This window comes from Tyto alba, unplaced genomic scaffold (assembly GCF_018691265.1).
Source record: "Tyto alba isolate M040663 unplaced genomic scaffold, T.alba_DEE_v4.0 Super-Scaffold_16, whole genome shotgun sequence".
Taxonomy (NCBI): Eukaryota; Metazoa; Chordata; class Aves; order Strigiformes; family Tytonidae; genus Tyto; species Tyto alba.
The window spans coordinates 13,371,701-13,387,556 of record NW_024881278.1 but is presented as its reverse complement, the minus strand read 5'-3'; the positions used below and the strand labels follow the sequence as shown (position 1 = coordinate 13,387,556).

Here is a 15,856-nt window from a genome sequence, read left to right as displayed (position 1 = left end):
TGTTGCTGAGGTATCTCCTGAGCAAGAGCACTTACACTATTGTAGTGGCCTTAGAGAGAGGAAGAAGAACCATGAATCAACAAAGAAGTGAAAGGTGGTCTGGAGAAACATATCTCCAAACATAGGCATTAGGAGCTGGGGTTTTATTAACCTTATGTTATCTATCAGCCTTAAACTTAATGTTATAGTATATAGACTGAGAGGAGAAGAGGCTTCTGGCAACCTGATGCTATGTTGTACCTCTGTTTAAACAGAGATGTTAGCAAAATATATCACTACTTTTCTGCCAGATATTGATTTTTTTTACCACACAGCGTCTACTTCAGTGTGAGAGCTCAGGCTCCAGTGTTGTGCTAGCTTGTGTGGGACTTGACTGGATCCAGAGCCTGCCCCATGGCACCTGTGGCTTAGTGGTGTGGTAGCGATAGTTTGGAGGCACTGGATAGCCTTGGAGCTGGAGCATGGGGGATTCCCCTGACCTGGGCAGGGGTAGGCAGATAGGCATGGAGCAACAAAGCCGTTTGCAAGGGGAGTTAGAACCATCTGAAGTCAACAGATTTCCTGAGGTTCATAAACCTTGCAGACACCTGGCTGATGTGGTAGACTGATATTTATGCTACAGCACTGTGGCTGGGATGCTTTCTCTTAAGTTTTGAATGCCGTGATTTGCCTCAGTGAAATCCAGGAGTGCAAAACAGGATTGATGCAACGGGAATATTTGCCTCCAATCTTTGGCAAATTTTGCACCACTTTTCGGAGCTCCATCCCAGCCACTAAATAAAAACCCAGGCATGCCTGCCTGGGAGATGATGCTTAAGAGAAGCTTCAGTTCTGAGTCTGGTGGATGGAAAGGATCCAGCTCAGTCTGAAACAGTGAATTCTTCACCCAGGCTTTGGCCTGTTGTGTTTGATCCCTAGAGTAATGGGAAGGAGGAGTATCTTCTCTAGTAGTGAGGGGTGGGCTGGCTCAAAGGTGGTTTGGGTGAAGCCAAAGACCAAGCTGAGGATGCGAGGAGAGTGGGATGGATTAGTCGAAGCACTTTAAAAAGTGTCACTTTGGAGGTTTCCTTGGTTTCACCTGTCTGTCATCGCCTCCTTCAGAAACACCAAGCGCACGGCGGAGGTGTGGATGGACGAATTCAAGCAGTACTACTACGCAGCTCGTCCCGCGGCCCAGGGGAGGCCGTATGGAAAGTAAGTGTCTTTCTCTGCTGCCCGTGCCCTGCCCATGCCCTGCCCATGCCCTGCCCATGCCCTGCCCGTGCCCTGCCCGTGCCCTGCCCATGCCCTGCCCGTGCCCTGCCCGTGCCCTGCCCAGCCCTGCCCATGCCCTGCCCGTGCCCTGCCCGTGCCCTGCCCATGCCCTGCCCGTGCCCTGCCCATGCCCTGCCCGTGCCCTGCCCGTGCCCTGCCCATGCCCTGCCCGTGCCCTGCCCGTGCCCTGCCCAGCCCTGCCCATGCCCTGCCCGTGCCCTGCCCGTGCCCTGCCCATGCCCTGCCCGTGCCCTGCCCGTGCCCTGCCCAGCCCTGCCCGTGCCCTGCCCGTGCCCTGCCCATGCCCTGCCCGTGCCCTGCCCGTGCCCTGCCCGCTGCAGCGGGTGCGCATGGCGACGTCGCCCTGCTGCGGAAACCCGCCCGCGTTGTTTCTGCAGTAACGCTCAATTAAATGCTAATGGTAGGCAGATGCTATAAGCACAGCAATGAAACTTATAAACAGCTAGTTTATATGCTGTGCTAGTTTACGCCAGTGAGTGAACCAAATGAAGGTGGGGGAAAAACCCCTCTGCATATGTCCTGTCCTTGGCATTAGGTACAAGTACTTCTGGTCCCAGAGCAGAGTTTGGCAGGGAGAGTCCAGAGGTCTCGCTGGCAGCTGAGAGGCAGGAAAATCATAGAATTTTGGGCCCGCTAAGGCTTTATTGGAAAGCAGCAGGTGCTTTCTTTGTATGCAGGCAGTTTGCCATTCATTCTGTGAACAGTCAGAAATGCCTCCCTGTCAGGAGGACTGTCAGTATTTGTGTTAATTTCCCATTTTCATATGCTCTTTATTTCCTTAGAAAGTTTCCTCTGGACCACAGAGGGTTCCAAATCAAAACCAAACTCCTTGTGGCTACTCTTCAGTCTCCAGGATAAATAAACCAAAGTCCTGGTGACTAGCCTATTTCCACTGAATTCATATACTCTTCCCATCCGCTAGCACCAAATGAAGTAACAGCTCTATCCTGCTAAATTATTGAGGGTGTAGAGAATGGCTTGTGCAAAGGGAAGGTACTGGAGGCTTCCTACTGCTCTGTAAATGCCATCTCATAACAGCTCCATGGGTAGAGGCTGGCCCAGGGAAGAGCTGGAGTTTTGAAAATGTCACTATACAGCATGATCCCTCAGCAGAAATTTTGCCCCAGTGAATGAAAGAAGTATTTCACTGTGATTAGCTTCTGCTGACTTAAAGGCATGTTTAGGTGCTCTTGGAAATCAAGGACTTCTGTAGTCCTGTAAACTAAGAGTAACTTATAATAACATATAAAAATTTCCTTATTGCATATAGTAGATAGCATACTTTTTTCTACTAATCATTTTTAAATGACTGTACTTTTCCATGAATCTTTTCATCCACCAAACTCCAGGCACCTTGTTAAAATGGCAGTATGTCATCATGCCATTTTACCAGGTGAGACCTCCAAAGAGACAGAGGTCAAAACGGCCACCCAAGCTCATTCAGAGGAGAGCAGAAATTAGAGCTGCTGATGCCCTTGTGTTTGCTGTCTGTGCATATCTGTTGGGTTTCTCTCAGCCTCCTTTTTTGGTGCGCTGGGTCTCTCCTCCATGGTTTCCATTGTATCTCTATGATATCTTCTTCCCACAGCGTCCAGAGCAGAGTGGAGCTGCGGAAGAGGTTGAAATGCCGCAGCTTCAAGTGGTACCTGGAAAATGTTTATCCTGAACTTCGGTATGGATGTGTGATCTCAACCTGTCTCCAGCAGGGATGCCCCATCCCTCCTGCCCCACAGAGCTTTCCTCTGCACCTCCAGTCCCCACACCTCCTCCTGCCCCAGACACACAGGCACCCCCTCCCTTGGGCTTCACAGAAGGGCATAGTGGATTTTGTGCTGGCTTTAAACACAGCTTGCTCACAGTGTGACACGGTTCATTTGTGATCCTGCACTCTTATAGACTCCGTGGCTCTTTGCTGCAGGGCTGGTGAGGGGCAAAGCACCAGTTATTTCTCTTAGCTCTTGGGACTTCCTCAGGTATCCTCCTGCCCTTGCTGTGGGACAAGTGATATACAGAAATAGCCAGTTTTCCATACAGAAGTATCCCAAGGTGGAAAATCCACCATAGCCTTCTGGGGGATTGTTTCAGTACTTAATGGCTCTTGCTTACAAAACAAGCACATAATTTCCAGTCCTTTCACACTGTTCAGTGATACACAAGACTCCTCTGTTGTGAAAGCATCCACGCTAGGAGTTTGTGACCTGTGTTCAGGTGGCTTTGCCTTACTCCTAGCCTAATGCTTTGCTTAATATGCTCTACCACAGTTGCTTTTGCACAGATCCCTTTTAGTCACCAAAATTACTCCAGAAACCACTGCATCCATTGCCCTTGTCACAATCAGGAGCCATCCTCAGAAAGGGTGCAGAAGTTTTGGAGGTACCTCCAGGGACCTGCTGGTGCAATGGCTGAGTGCAGAATCACAGTGTGAAAATGATTTATAGCTGTTTTCTTGCTTTTTTGCCATGTGTGGCATTGCACAGCAGCATTCACAGGGAATGCCAGCGCCCTGTGGCAGTTTGTTATCAAGTTCCCCACTCCTGTAAGCTGAAGGCTGACCTTCAGCCTGCTCACAGTGTATTCCTTGCTCCTCTGTTTGCCTTGTGCAGTGTTATTTATATTTTCCTCTTATAAAGGCCAGTCATCCATCTCTGAGTGCTGCTTCTGCAGCATCCCTGTCCATGTACTGCTCTCAGTGTTTGAGTATTGTAATAGATCTTGCCACTCTCATTTTCTGAAAGCAAAATGGTGTGACTTCACCCTCCTTACCCCACTGAGCCTCCCTTTGAGTACTCCGTGTGCCTAGGGGAGTAAGGATGTTGTTTTCACGCTGTTCCCGCAGGATTCCCGAGGAATCGCTTTATCAGACTGGGATGATCAGGCAAAGGCAGAGCTGCCTGGAGTCGCACATGTCTGAAGCCCAAGAGTTCCCCGTCCTGAGCTTAAATCCTTGCAGCAGCAGCAAAGGCACAGCAGCAACAGCACAGGTAAGATGTGTTGCCTTATCCCCATGATGCCTGCTGGTGAGAGGGCCCCGGGACAGGTTCAAGGTGATTTCCTAAGTTTGCTAAAGCTCTGTTAGAGGATTACCCGTTCTGCCAGCCCCTTTCCTAAGGCAGCACGTAGTTAAACCCCGGTAAGTCCTCCTTACCTCGGTGGAGGCCCTGGGCAGCAGCAGGGACTGGTGCTTGAGCCACAGTACAGCGTGCACCGCTTATTCCTATGCTAGCGCCGAGCACTTTCTGCTGCTCAGGAACGCCACGCGCCGTTCATCTGCAGAGATCAGAGAAAAACAGAACTGTAATTTTCTCTCATCTTTCAGCCTTATTTCTTTCAAAATGCACTGAATTGCAATGGTATTTATAACTTCTTAGTCTGCATTCTTTCAATATTAGATTGCCTATTAAACTAGTGAGAATTTAATGAGGATGATCTCGTTTTTTTCAATCTCACTGAAACGAGAAAAAGCCATATGAATCAGTGTTCTCAAAAGCATATTCTATGAAATGTTAGAGCCACGAGCAGGCACATGTGTCTTGCAGTTGAGTCACTGGAGCAAGACCCTGAAGACACAGCTTCAAAACCTGCCTTTGCTTCAGGCTCCCTTCATGATTTTGGGCATGTCAGGAACTTCTCCCACTGTTCCCATTTGTAAAACAGGGAGGATAACGATCATTCACTTCTTCAGGGTGTCATGAGATAATTTAATAGGCAATGGTGTGCTTGCTTCCACTTGACTGTACATCCTTATCCCTCATGGTTACACATTCAAACCAGGTAGCTATGCATTTAAAAGGCCCAGCCTGGTGATACTGCTGAAAATGTCCCTGGTTGGTATGTGCAAATGAAGCATGTCATGACGTGCGTCTCTTTCACATCCAGTTGCATGCCTGCCTTTAGTCAGGAAAATAATATCGACTTCACAGTCTGGTAAAACCAACAATGACTGCTTGAATTTTAGTCAGCTCAGAAAACATAGTGAATATAACAGCAAGTACTGCATAGTTACGGTTCTTATAGTTTAACTGGTTTCCCAGGTTTAGAATTCTTTTTCTTTCTTCCACTGCTACATGGAGTTTTTTCACAAACAGCAAGAGAAGCGAGCTGATGAGACCAGATCATCGTGTTTTGCAGGGTCAACTCTGATGAAGGAAAAAAAAAAACTTTTAGTGACAGTTGCAACTTTCAATGAATTGGATGTTTTTAAAAAAATCCGGAAAAATCAGAATGGAAATGCTGCTGCAAGCTAGTGTTTCAAAATTAAATGGCATTGGTCTTTCTGAAATACCAATTTGATGTGATATTTTAAAATTCGAAATGTCATGCCAACAAGTTGGATTGTTTTATTACCATCAAATACATTTTGTTTTGACATTTCTGTGGAGTAAATTTTTTGGAATTTTCCTTGCCACAAATTTTTCATCTTCCCATTCTGATTCTGCAGCAGTTTGTAGTAGGTCAACACTTCCCACTGGATGGCAGCTCCATTTCTTGTGCACATCCAGGTCTAACTCTGCAGGGGAACAGAAAAATGCACTACAAACAGATTGCTGAATACACACTCAATACACAGGCAGGAATAGAGAAAAACCTTTTTCTTTTATCTTTCTCTGTCTTTGTAGGGTAGTTCTCTGTTTCTTGCACCTGTGGAGAATATTTCAGATGAAAGCAGGATACTTAAATTTTCATTGTGAATAGAAATTTGTATTTTAATTACAAAATTGTTACAAGACCACTTGAACTTGTGGATCACAAGGGGGTTGTCACCAGGCTGTGTAAGATAGATTGTGCAGCAGTCCTGAATGCAACTTAATTTTGTATTTGGTATACCAGAATAGAGCAATAATCTTCACTTTTAACATACTGAAGTCACATCTTGTTTACCCTAAGCTTCATTATTTGAAAAATAGGTTTAGCTAAATCAAAGCTGTGCTTTCCTGGCATTCAGAAAGTACTATGAAAATATCTTGGCCATCCAGATCCTTTATTATCAGTGTTAGCAGCATTAATTTGGTTGCTTGGTTGCCCTTCTGTAGCTGTCTCCCCAGTAGGCTCCCCAAGCCCTTCACAAACATTATATGCATTAAGTCCTGGGACCAGATGAGAGAAGATCTGAGCTGTCATACATCACCATGGTTTCAGGAGAGAGGAACGGGAGTTATCAGATGGCAATCAATTGTTCTTTATTTTAGTTTTTTCTATCTGTAGTGCAGGGGAAGGATGTTGTGAGCCCTCTGGCCACATCCATAGTTTGGGTAAATTGAGAAGAGTACTTTGACTGTGGTGAAATCAGATTTACACCCCTAGCAGATCTCAGAAACCCCCCCTGGTGGTGTCTGGCATTAGTTCTGAATTGCTAAAAGGGGCACTGAGGCACAAGAAGACCCCTCATCTGTGTGTAGGATACCTCTACCTTCTTACCACTGGGATCCACTTGGTCTTTCTCTCTCCAGAAGGTCTGGTAGCAGTCAGGGCAGGCTCTGTGCCCTGGGGTGGCTCTCAGAGGGACCAGCTTTTGAGATAGTGACTGGCAGAGATCTTTATGTGGTGCTGCCCATCCCCAGGGCACAGCAGGCGCTGCCCATGCTCCTGCCCACTGGAGCCTCGGTACTCGATGTCTTGTTGTGTCTCATTTGCTAAATGAACTGATTGATTTAGTTTTTCACAAGAGAAATGCATCTGACGGAAAATGATCATAATTTTGCCCTGGTCTGTCTGATGAAGATGTGAGTGATTGGTTTTCTTTTCAAAGTGTCAGCTGATCCTAGTACATACGTATTTGGAATAGACATCTGACTCTGGGATTTATTTAACAAACCATTAATCATTAGCAGTTCCATGAAACCTGACATACTTCAGATAAAAAAAGCAGAAGATGCTTCGGCCTGGATACTCACACACATGTAAGCAGTAGCTGCAAGATGAGTGTAAAGTTAGTCATCTCCTACACAAGTGAGGAAACAGTGGGAAGGTTGCAGCATCCATTTCCCTGGTCTGTACCCGAAAATATCTGGGCCTTGGCGCTGGCTGCCTGCCATTGCATTTGGGTGGCATGTCCTTGACTCTCATTGTGAAAGAAATGCAATGTGATAATCTGCCTGATATGGCACTGAAGCTTACCCCAGTTGGCTTGAGGACCTCTGTGGGCTGACTAGATCTGCACTTTCTTTGGAGAACATTTAGCATCTGTCCAAACTAACCTGACCGTGTCCCTCCTGAGACATCTCAACCATAAAAATTCTCCTCTGACCTTCCTCCCCTCAAAAGTCTTTGTCTCCTCCTTGGGCATGTCCTGCCCCAGCCGAAGGCCAGCTGGAGCTGCCAGAGCCAGGCTGAGCTGGCAGAGCAGAGGGGCTGGCTGGCAGCAGTGTCATCTCTCCACCCGGGCTGCTGTGGGCACCTTTTGTACTTTGGTTTCCCTCTCCCGAGAGGTGTGGAACCACTAGTTGCATCCCAGGGCCTTTTGATGAATATTTTGATGAGTACTTTGGTATTCTATGTGGCCCATTGAGTTACATACCTTGGGAAATCCTTCGCTGTGATTTTAAAAAGAGGGCTGAGGTTGTTCCCGGCTTCTTCAGAAACATATTTCTCCAGCTGCTGCCCTGGCTTTAGGGTGTGGCTGACCTCTTGCTGGCAGCAGAGCAGGTACAGCTCTATCATGTAACACCGGGCTCTCATGGGGCTACTCCTTGCTAGGCTGAGGGGCTCCTTTCTCCTCCTGCCAACCAGGCTACACCAAGCCAAAGGTCACATTTTAAAATAATTTCCTCAATTAACGGTGATGCTGATTAAGCAGTGACAGGTGCCTGCTCAAATGATGCTAAAGCCTTGAAAAATAGTTGCCAGCCTTAGACGGGGGTTAGTGTTATCCGAGGCTTTGGAGGAAGGGGGTTGCTGGCTGTGGTGTGCAGCTGGTAGTTCTGCTGTCCCAGTCCATCCTCTTCCTCCTTGCTCCACCACCACTTCACCTTTGTCTATGAAAAGGCTACAAATCTTGATCTCAGTTTCACCTTGTATGTCTGTTTTTCCTTGGTGCCAGGGTCAGCTCTAAACCCCATTGGCATCTCTTCAGGTCAGTCTGCAGTCTGAAAGCCATGTTAGCTCCTTGGAGGTCTCTCTTCTTTAGGAGTAGCCTGGGCTGCCCCGTCCACCTCTGGGGTGTGAAGCTTTGCTGTTGTTACTGATGTGCTGGCCACGTGAGTCCTCAGTGTGCCAGGGTTTAGAAGATAAAATAATTTTTCATGGGGAAAAAGAGCAGGAATTTTCATCCAAACTGATACAAATCAGGGAAGAGATGGGGTGCCTGTATTTTAACTCAAAACTCTTAATGGATTCTGTGGTGTTCAAGTGACTTTTTTTGCCTGCCCCAGAATTTCTTCATTTTCTGCATCATTTTCTCTGGCTTTCATCTAGGACTGAAAAGAGACAAGACATGATTAGAACTGGATAAAACATTTTCAACAGGACTGTCTTCCATAAAAAGCCATTCTGCTAAAATGGAAGAGCCATGTGAAAATCTGTCAGTTTAGATAAAGATAGTAGCAGGACAGCCTGGGGGCAAGAGGGGAGGATCCAGTGTCATCTGTTGAACTGACACATATATCTAGCCCCAAAGGCCTCTCTTCTTATGAAGAACAGCAACTTAGGAGAGATGGTTCCCACCACCCTGTCTACCCCATGGTGCTTTGCTGAATGAGAGGATGGTCCTGCCTTGAGAGGGAAGGCTTGAACAGAGCCTGGCCTGGAAAAAAAGCATGGAGAACCTCTGGGAGGAGCAGTCCTCCATGAGGTGCCTCATTGACGCAAGGAGGTTAAGAGGTCAGAGGTAAAAAAAAAAAAAAAAAAAAAAAAAAAAATCCCATGGCCTGAGTTAGTTGGGGGATTCAACACAACATATACATGAGTTACAGGATTAACTTGCTGCTGCTGAGGAGCCTCACGGATGCAGCTCCAACCCTGCCCTGAGCTAAAATGACGAACAACTGGTTAAAAATGTAAAGCAGGTTTTCAAAGCAGCTTGTAGCAGTGCGGGTGCCAAGAACAGGTGTTGGAGCTTGCCCCATAGGGCTCCGTTCTTCACAGATGCAGGACTAATTTGGCACCTGATTTCCCAGACTGGCGGTTTACACAGCGGCTGACAGCATGCATGGTTGGGATGTTTGGAACATGTTCACTGTAGGATCAGGTAAATTCTGCTCCATCCAACAAAGAAGAAGTAGTTGCCAGAAGGCCCTTTGGGTGCACACTACAGCTTTGAAAATGAATGCTTGTTATGTCCTGAAATCCTAGGCATCTCTCGCTGAGAAGCCTGTGGGCAGGCTGTTCAGAAAGCCAGGTTTGATTTCCACTAGCTGGTGGGGAGTAGTAGGCTAAGAAGTGCAGGGTGTGAGGATCACAGTGTGAAGTCCTTGTGGGTCTAGGTCTGCTGTGCAAAAGTGTGTTTTCCCTTCCAGGTGGCTAAGAACCTGAATGAAGCGGGATTTATATTCCCATGTATTAAATGCCTGTAGCTGTCTGTTTTGAAGTTGGGGAAAGGAGTTAGAGCTGCTGACGATGACAAATACCAAAGGGTTGGAAGCATTTCCCTGCTCTAATAACTCATGCTAATGCAACCCAAAGCCTCCACCATTGAAAGTCAGGGGGAGCTGCAGGCGTCCCAGCTCTGAGATCAGGGCAGCGATTCTCACTTCCCGCTCCAGCACTCAGAAAGGATTGCTGTCTCCCAGGAGCACCCATCACCCTTCATTTTTTCAGACCCAGCCTAAATGCCATGCATGAGCACTGCCTTCCCCTCCACTGCCAACACTCCTGCTCACATCACTCCCCCTGGAGCTCTGACTCCTCCACTGAGCTCTCAACTGTTTTGCTTTCTCTCTGCACTTTCTCTTTTACAGCAGCTTTCCCAGTTCTCACAGCCTGTACCCTGTCAAAGCCTTGGCTCTTGGGGCCAATTGCAGAAACCCTCTTGCTCCCTGGCCTGGCTCTCTCCAGCGTGGTTATTGCCCTCTGCTAGTGAAGCCAGCTTGCTGTTTGTCCTCCAGTCCTGCTCACCTGCCCTGCCACGGCTCAGCAACCTGCTTTCCAGTTGCTCCCACTGCTGCTTGCCTGACTGCTATCTCAGAGCCGTTTACACAGCAGGAGTTGATCCTGCTTTGCACGCTGGCTGGAGGCCCTCAGAAACCCCTTCCAGCCCTAATTTAAAAGTTAATGCTCACACAAAGTTATAAGCAAAAAACCTGTTCCAGAAGTCACTCTCCAGGGTTATATACAGCTATGGTTTGCAGTTTCCTGTAAGCCAAAGCAGCTCTTGTCTGCTTGTGTACACACACAAATAGCAGGGAGACATCCTTGCTTGGACAGTCTCAGACCCACAGGAGCTGCTCTTGGGTCATATGGGCACAGGTGGATGATGGAAAACATTCAGTTGGGGTAAACGTTGGGAGTAAATTTCTCTGAAATACTCCTGGGCTAAGCACTGTATCTGTACATCCATGGTGCTTTGTCTAGTACATTTTGAAATCCTGGTTGAACTATCAGCTACTTCTCTTTTCCTCCCAAGAAAAACATCCATGGGTGAAAAAGAGGATGATCCCAGAGAGCCCCGCAGTATGTTAAGATTTACACAGGACAGAGTCTCTGTTCCCCCAAAGACTATTTCTTGGTCTGAGGAGCTGATAAAGAGCAGGTAAACATGAAACGCAGTATGAGAAAAAAACCTCCCAGGGGATCCAAATAGCAGTTGTCATAGCAAACCACTACAGTAAATGTTTGGAGTTTGGTTCCACTCCTTGATATAAAGGGGAGCTTTATCCCTGTCCTTTGTCATATTTGGGAACAGAATCCTGGGAATTGCAAACATTCGCTGTGTATCACCTTCTCTCTCCTGCTGCCAGCTGCAAAGCTCTCTGCTGCTCTTCCTCACAAAAAGAGGATTGCACATTATGTGTAGTATTTCTGCCTCTCTTCTGCCATTTTTCCTTCCCCCTGTTCCCCAACCACAGCCCAATTCCAGCTATGAAATCCTTTGCCTCTTGAACTATTTTCTTCTAGCAGCTTTTGTAGACATTTTCTTTGGCATGTGCAATCCCCCAATGACAGCTGCAGTTTTGGGGAGGCTTGAAACATCGTAGTGACTTGTCCTGGTGCCTCTTGAAGTCAATGAGGTTTGTGCTTGGTTTCAGAGGGGGCAGGATCCAAGCCAAAGTGTTTGCTTTCCAGGTAGAATACCAAGAATCAACCCTGATCTCTCACTTCCTTTCTTTTTATTCCTCTTTACAGGAATGGACATACACATACAACCACCAAGTCCGCCAGCAGCAGCTGTGCTTGTCTGTGTACACCCTCTTCCCTGGTTCCCAGGTGCTGCTGTCACCTTGCAAAGAAGGTGATAACAAGCAGGTGAGCCCTTTCATGGATCCCCTGTTTTTTTCGAAGTTCACTTTCTTTCAGCATAGTAATACTGTACATCAAATCGCCCATGTGCTCTGACTTCATCTGTCTATCTGGGAATACAGACTGGCCTGTTCAGCCCTTTGCCTCTTAAATGAGTGTGTTGGTAGGGATGTCTATTAATGCGGGTGGTGATCTGGATACTTATCTGCAGAAGTCAAACCAAAACTGGCAATTTAGTTCACACTGGCTGCCAGTCAGCCAGCAGATGCTAACATTTCTCTGCAGTTAATCATCAAGCTGGCATTTGAACTAGTGACCTGGGGAAAAAGCTGTTAGTAATATATTATCTTCCTGAAGCCAGGAGGAGGCTGAACTTAAATGACTGTGCTTCTGATGGGAGAAATGCTCAGCATGTGCTATGCTCAGTGTGGGTTTGGGGACCCTGTACTTCCCAGCATCAGGCCACAGAGGCTTAGTGAAGACTGTTCTCTTGATGCTGGAACAGTATAGTAAAAACATAATGAGGGGGAAGCTTGCTCACCCCTGTTTCTCCTCTCGTGTGTGTCTCTCCTCAGCGATGGGGTAAAGTTGGATCACACATTGAACACATAGCTTCACGCTTCTGTTTGGACACTGAGACCATTGGGGACACGAATGAGAGTACCAAAGAGCTTGTCATCAACCCTTGTGAGAGCACAGCCATGAGTCAGCGCTGGGACATGGTGATGTCTTGACCTGCTGGAAGACTTACACAGAGGGGATGGGCACTGAGATGTTGCTACATGCAGCCAAGATGCACCAGATGGAGCTCAAATGCAAAACCATTGGGGGTCCCTGTGTACTATGGGACAGGAGAAGAATCATTCAAATAAAAATAAAGACTTGGCACTCCAGGTTGAACAACAGATGTTTTCTGCAAGACATGCAGCTGGTATTGGCCTGTTAGGCCAGTCATACATTGAAAGAGAAGGGATGGCAAAAAACCAAACTTGAAATGTTTTAGAGGGATACCAGGACTCCTGCAATGGGCCCTACAGAAGTTCAGTGTGCATAGTATTGATTAATCTCTCTAGAAAGACAGGTAGAAGAGCCTTAGCGAGCAAAAGGAGACTTGGACTCAGCAAAACAAGCATCTCAATAGCTTTTGGGGGGTGAGGCAGGTGCGTAAAGAGGGATGTGCTGAGGGGTGCTAAGAAACATCGCCTGGGATCAAGTGGAAAACACTGAATTATCTTTGCACTTTTTATTTGCTGCAGATGAGTATGTCTTCTGCAGACAGCACGGGTGGAGCCGTGTTGCACGTTCAAATTTGTATCTGATCCACGCACGTGTTGTGCATACAGAGGCAGGGCAGCCATTTATGGCTGTGGCTAGGATCAAACCAGCAAGGGGGAGTCCTGCTCTGTGCTAACTGCACATGGGGGTTGTTGAATCTCCAAAGCCCAAGCAAACAGAGGATTCAGTGTGTGAGATTAAAGGATATAAACTGCTCTTAAACTGGGAGGAAAGGCAGTAACATGATTATTTCTCCTCTCTGAAGGTCATGGGTGAACCTTGGACACTGAAAACTCCCCTGTAATCTCACTATATGTCTGCTTCAGATCTGGAATAAGTCAGATTTTCACTTTTCTTCCATAAAAGTAATATTTTTGGTAATTTAAGGTAATTGTGTCATATTTCTGTTTCCCAATTTCCCAACTACAGAAGAGGGGACTCCCAAGAAGTCCTGCTACCGAAGGAACGGATGAGGTAATTAAAACTAGAGACTGCTCTTAGAAAGGAAAAGGGCTATCATCTGGTTTTGCTTCCCAGGTATCTTGTAGCCCAAGATGTGAAGTACTGAGGAAAAGGCTCAGGATTCCCCCAGTCACACCTGTGAACAGAGAACCCTGGGTCACAAAGTACCTCTCTCCTGAAGTCATTTAGCTTAGGCAGACGTGGCAGAAATTATTTCTTCAGTTTTTGGAGATAAGTCATTAACCAAAGGTCATGTCAGGATCTATCACTATGTGGGAGTGAGGTGACTGCCAAAGGAGAATAAGATAGAAGACCTCAGAAGGGGCCTTGGGAATAGAAGGCTGGAAGGTCCTTTCCAGCCTGTTTTTCAGAGCAGCTCCCACTACAGCAGCAGGTAACAGGCAGTGAATCACCGAAATATGTGCACAGAGTCCTTGTGTAGTAACAACTCTCGACGAGAACTTTCATAGGACTGTCAGTGTGACTTGAGAAAAAAAATATAGTTTGTGTCTCTAAAAATGCTAAGGTTTAATGAAAATCCTATCCTTTGTTTCCTGTGCTGCAAACTATAGGTCAAATACCATAAGCTTTTAGCCTTCGAGTGCTCTCAGCATCCCTTCTTGAGTAAATTGCTAGCTTTCAGGATTTTATTGCCTCAGTTTCTCTTCCCTCAGTGCTGGGAGAAAGCTATATGCGTAAATCTCCCTAGCTTTAGAGGCAGAACCAGTATTGCTCTTTATTTACAAAAGGTCGCAGTGTATAGATGCTTTCCATGTGCTGCAGTGATTACTAACCTCATCAAACTCCCTTGGTGTAAACCTCAAGGGCTTCTGTTATGAAAGGGCTGGAGAAAGATGTCATTTCATGGTGGGAGATGGCATTGTTTCCATGTCACCAGTTTGCTCAGGAAACAAAGGAAAGCACTTAAAATTGGATGGGCCCATTTCATAAAGAAGGGTTCCTTCTCTGGAAGGAACTTGGGCTTCTATTTAATGGAACCGGGGAAATATCACACCTACTTTTCACACCAGTGATAACAGGCAAACAATAGTAATTCGCTGTCTAGTGCTTTCAAGGAAAAGCACCTCCCAAGAGCTTGGAGCTTAATGTGTTCACACCTGTACTGTGCCTACAGCCCAGGACTGCCCAGGTGCTGGCACGTCGATTCTGAAAATTCAAAGAGATGAACAACTTGGCATCCATTTTGAGGTCTAGCACCTGGCGGCTACACTCTGAGCAGGAATTCGGATCTACATAGCTTTATTATTTTCCACCGAAGCCAAAAATGTCCATTCTGCTCATAGCCAAAACTCTCTAAACAGGTAATTCTCTTCTTTGCCTTAGCAGAAACAGCTACCTCACTACACATGTGTGTGCTTGAGCACACAGACCCGTGGGACCTGCAGGGATGTGTTCCAGGGAGAAGTTGTTTGACCAGCTTTTCACTTTTCTTGCCTTTTGTGAAACCCAAATGCTATACCAAACTTCTCCTAGTCCAAAACATGCACTAAGGTGATCCCTGTGAATTTGTTTGGGGGCAGTGGGAGGCAAGCAGTGGGGAAGGTGACATGAAGCATGGTGTCCCCTAACAGAGAGTAGCATCGTTCAGCTAAGTCTCTTGCAAGCCCAAAAGCCACCACATACCTAGCAGACCTGGGAAGCAGCAGCCACTGGGCAAACTGGTGATTGTGTCTCATGCATCCATTGGCTGTAATCCTTAGACTACAGCTTATTTAATGGTTCAAGGAATTAGATTAGCCCTATGGATCACCGGTGTTTTCAGTGAAGGCTGAGGGTGTCAGCCTGACCCCTGGGAAGCTTTCAGTAAGCAGGCAATTGACTGGCAGTCTCCAGAGTTAGCCCCAATATGGCATTTAGCAAATCTTCTGCTTAGCGTCCCTGCAAAGAGAACTTGCATCGTGTCAGGGGAAAGGTTAACTGCTACTGAAATCCAACTCATATCTTTAGGTTTATTTCACTTATTCAAATACACTGGAGACAGATGAACCTTTTCTGCTTTGTATTTGTTACTTGCCTAGACATTTATTATCATGCTGGGAACAGATATATGTGACATTGATAGGTGTATCTAGATGGGCTTCTATGCCTATACCTCTTAAGCCCTAATGTCATTTGGTAGTAATGCTTTTGGTAACATTTTGCACTGACTTGAAAGAACAGAAGATAAGTAGAAAATATGGTTCTAATGCTGGCTGTTGAGCTTTGTGACAGCCTTTATGATCTCCAGGTAAGTCACTTCTTGTGCCTTGGGAAAATTAAATTCAGAGAAGGAACCTGAGGGCTAGAACTACTACTGCCTTCTAAAGAGCCAACCAAGGCTATGCGAAAAAAGCACCTTAGCCTTCCCCTTCCCTCCTGAAGGAGATCCATGTTCCAATGAGAACAAATCTGTCTGGTTTTAGTTAGACTGGGGAGGTCTTACAGTCCCTACCTT

The 15,856-nt window shown here is 46.6% G+C and overlaps 1 protein-coding gene across 1 annotated transcript in view; it reads left to right on the top strand.

The window, feature by feature from the left end:
- Nucleotides 1-13,522, top strand: part of GALNT14 (polypeptide N-acetylgalactosaminyltransferase 14) — a 102,041-nt gene extending 88,519 nt beyond the window's left edge. Inside the window, exons 11-15 of the mRNA XM_042789922.1 lie at nucleotides 1,102-1,194; nucleotides 2,864-2,947; nucleotides 4,112-4,256; nucleotides 11,551-11,670; nucleotides 12,240-13,522. Coding sequence (XP_042645856.1) covers nucleotides 1,102-1,194; nucleotides 2,864-2,947; nucleotides 4,112-4,256; nucleotides 11,551-11,670; nucleotides 12,240-12,398 — 601 coding nt within the window. The 3' untranslated portion in view covers nucleotides 12,399-13,522. The remainder of the gene's footprint in view (nucleotides 1-1,101; nucleotides 1,195-2,863; nucleotides 2,948-4,111; nucleotides 4,257-11,550; nucleotides 11,671-12,239) is intronic.
- The last annotated feature ends 2,334 nt before the right edge of the window (nucleotides 13,523-15,856 follow it).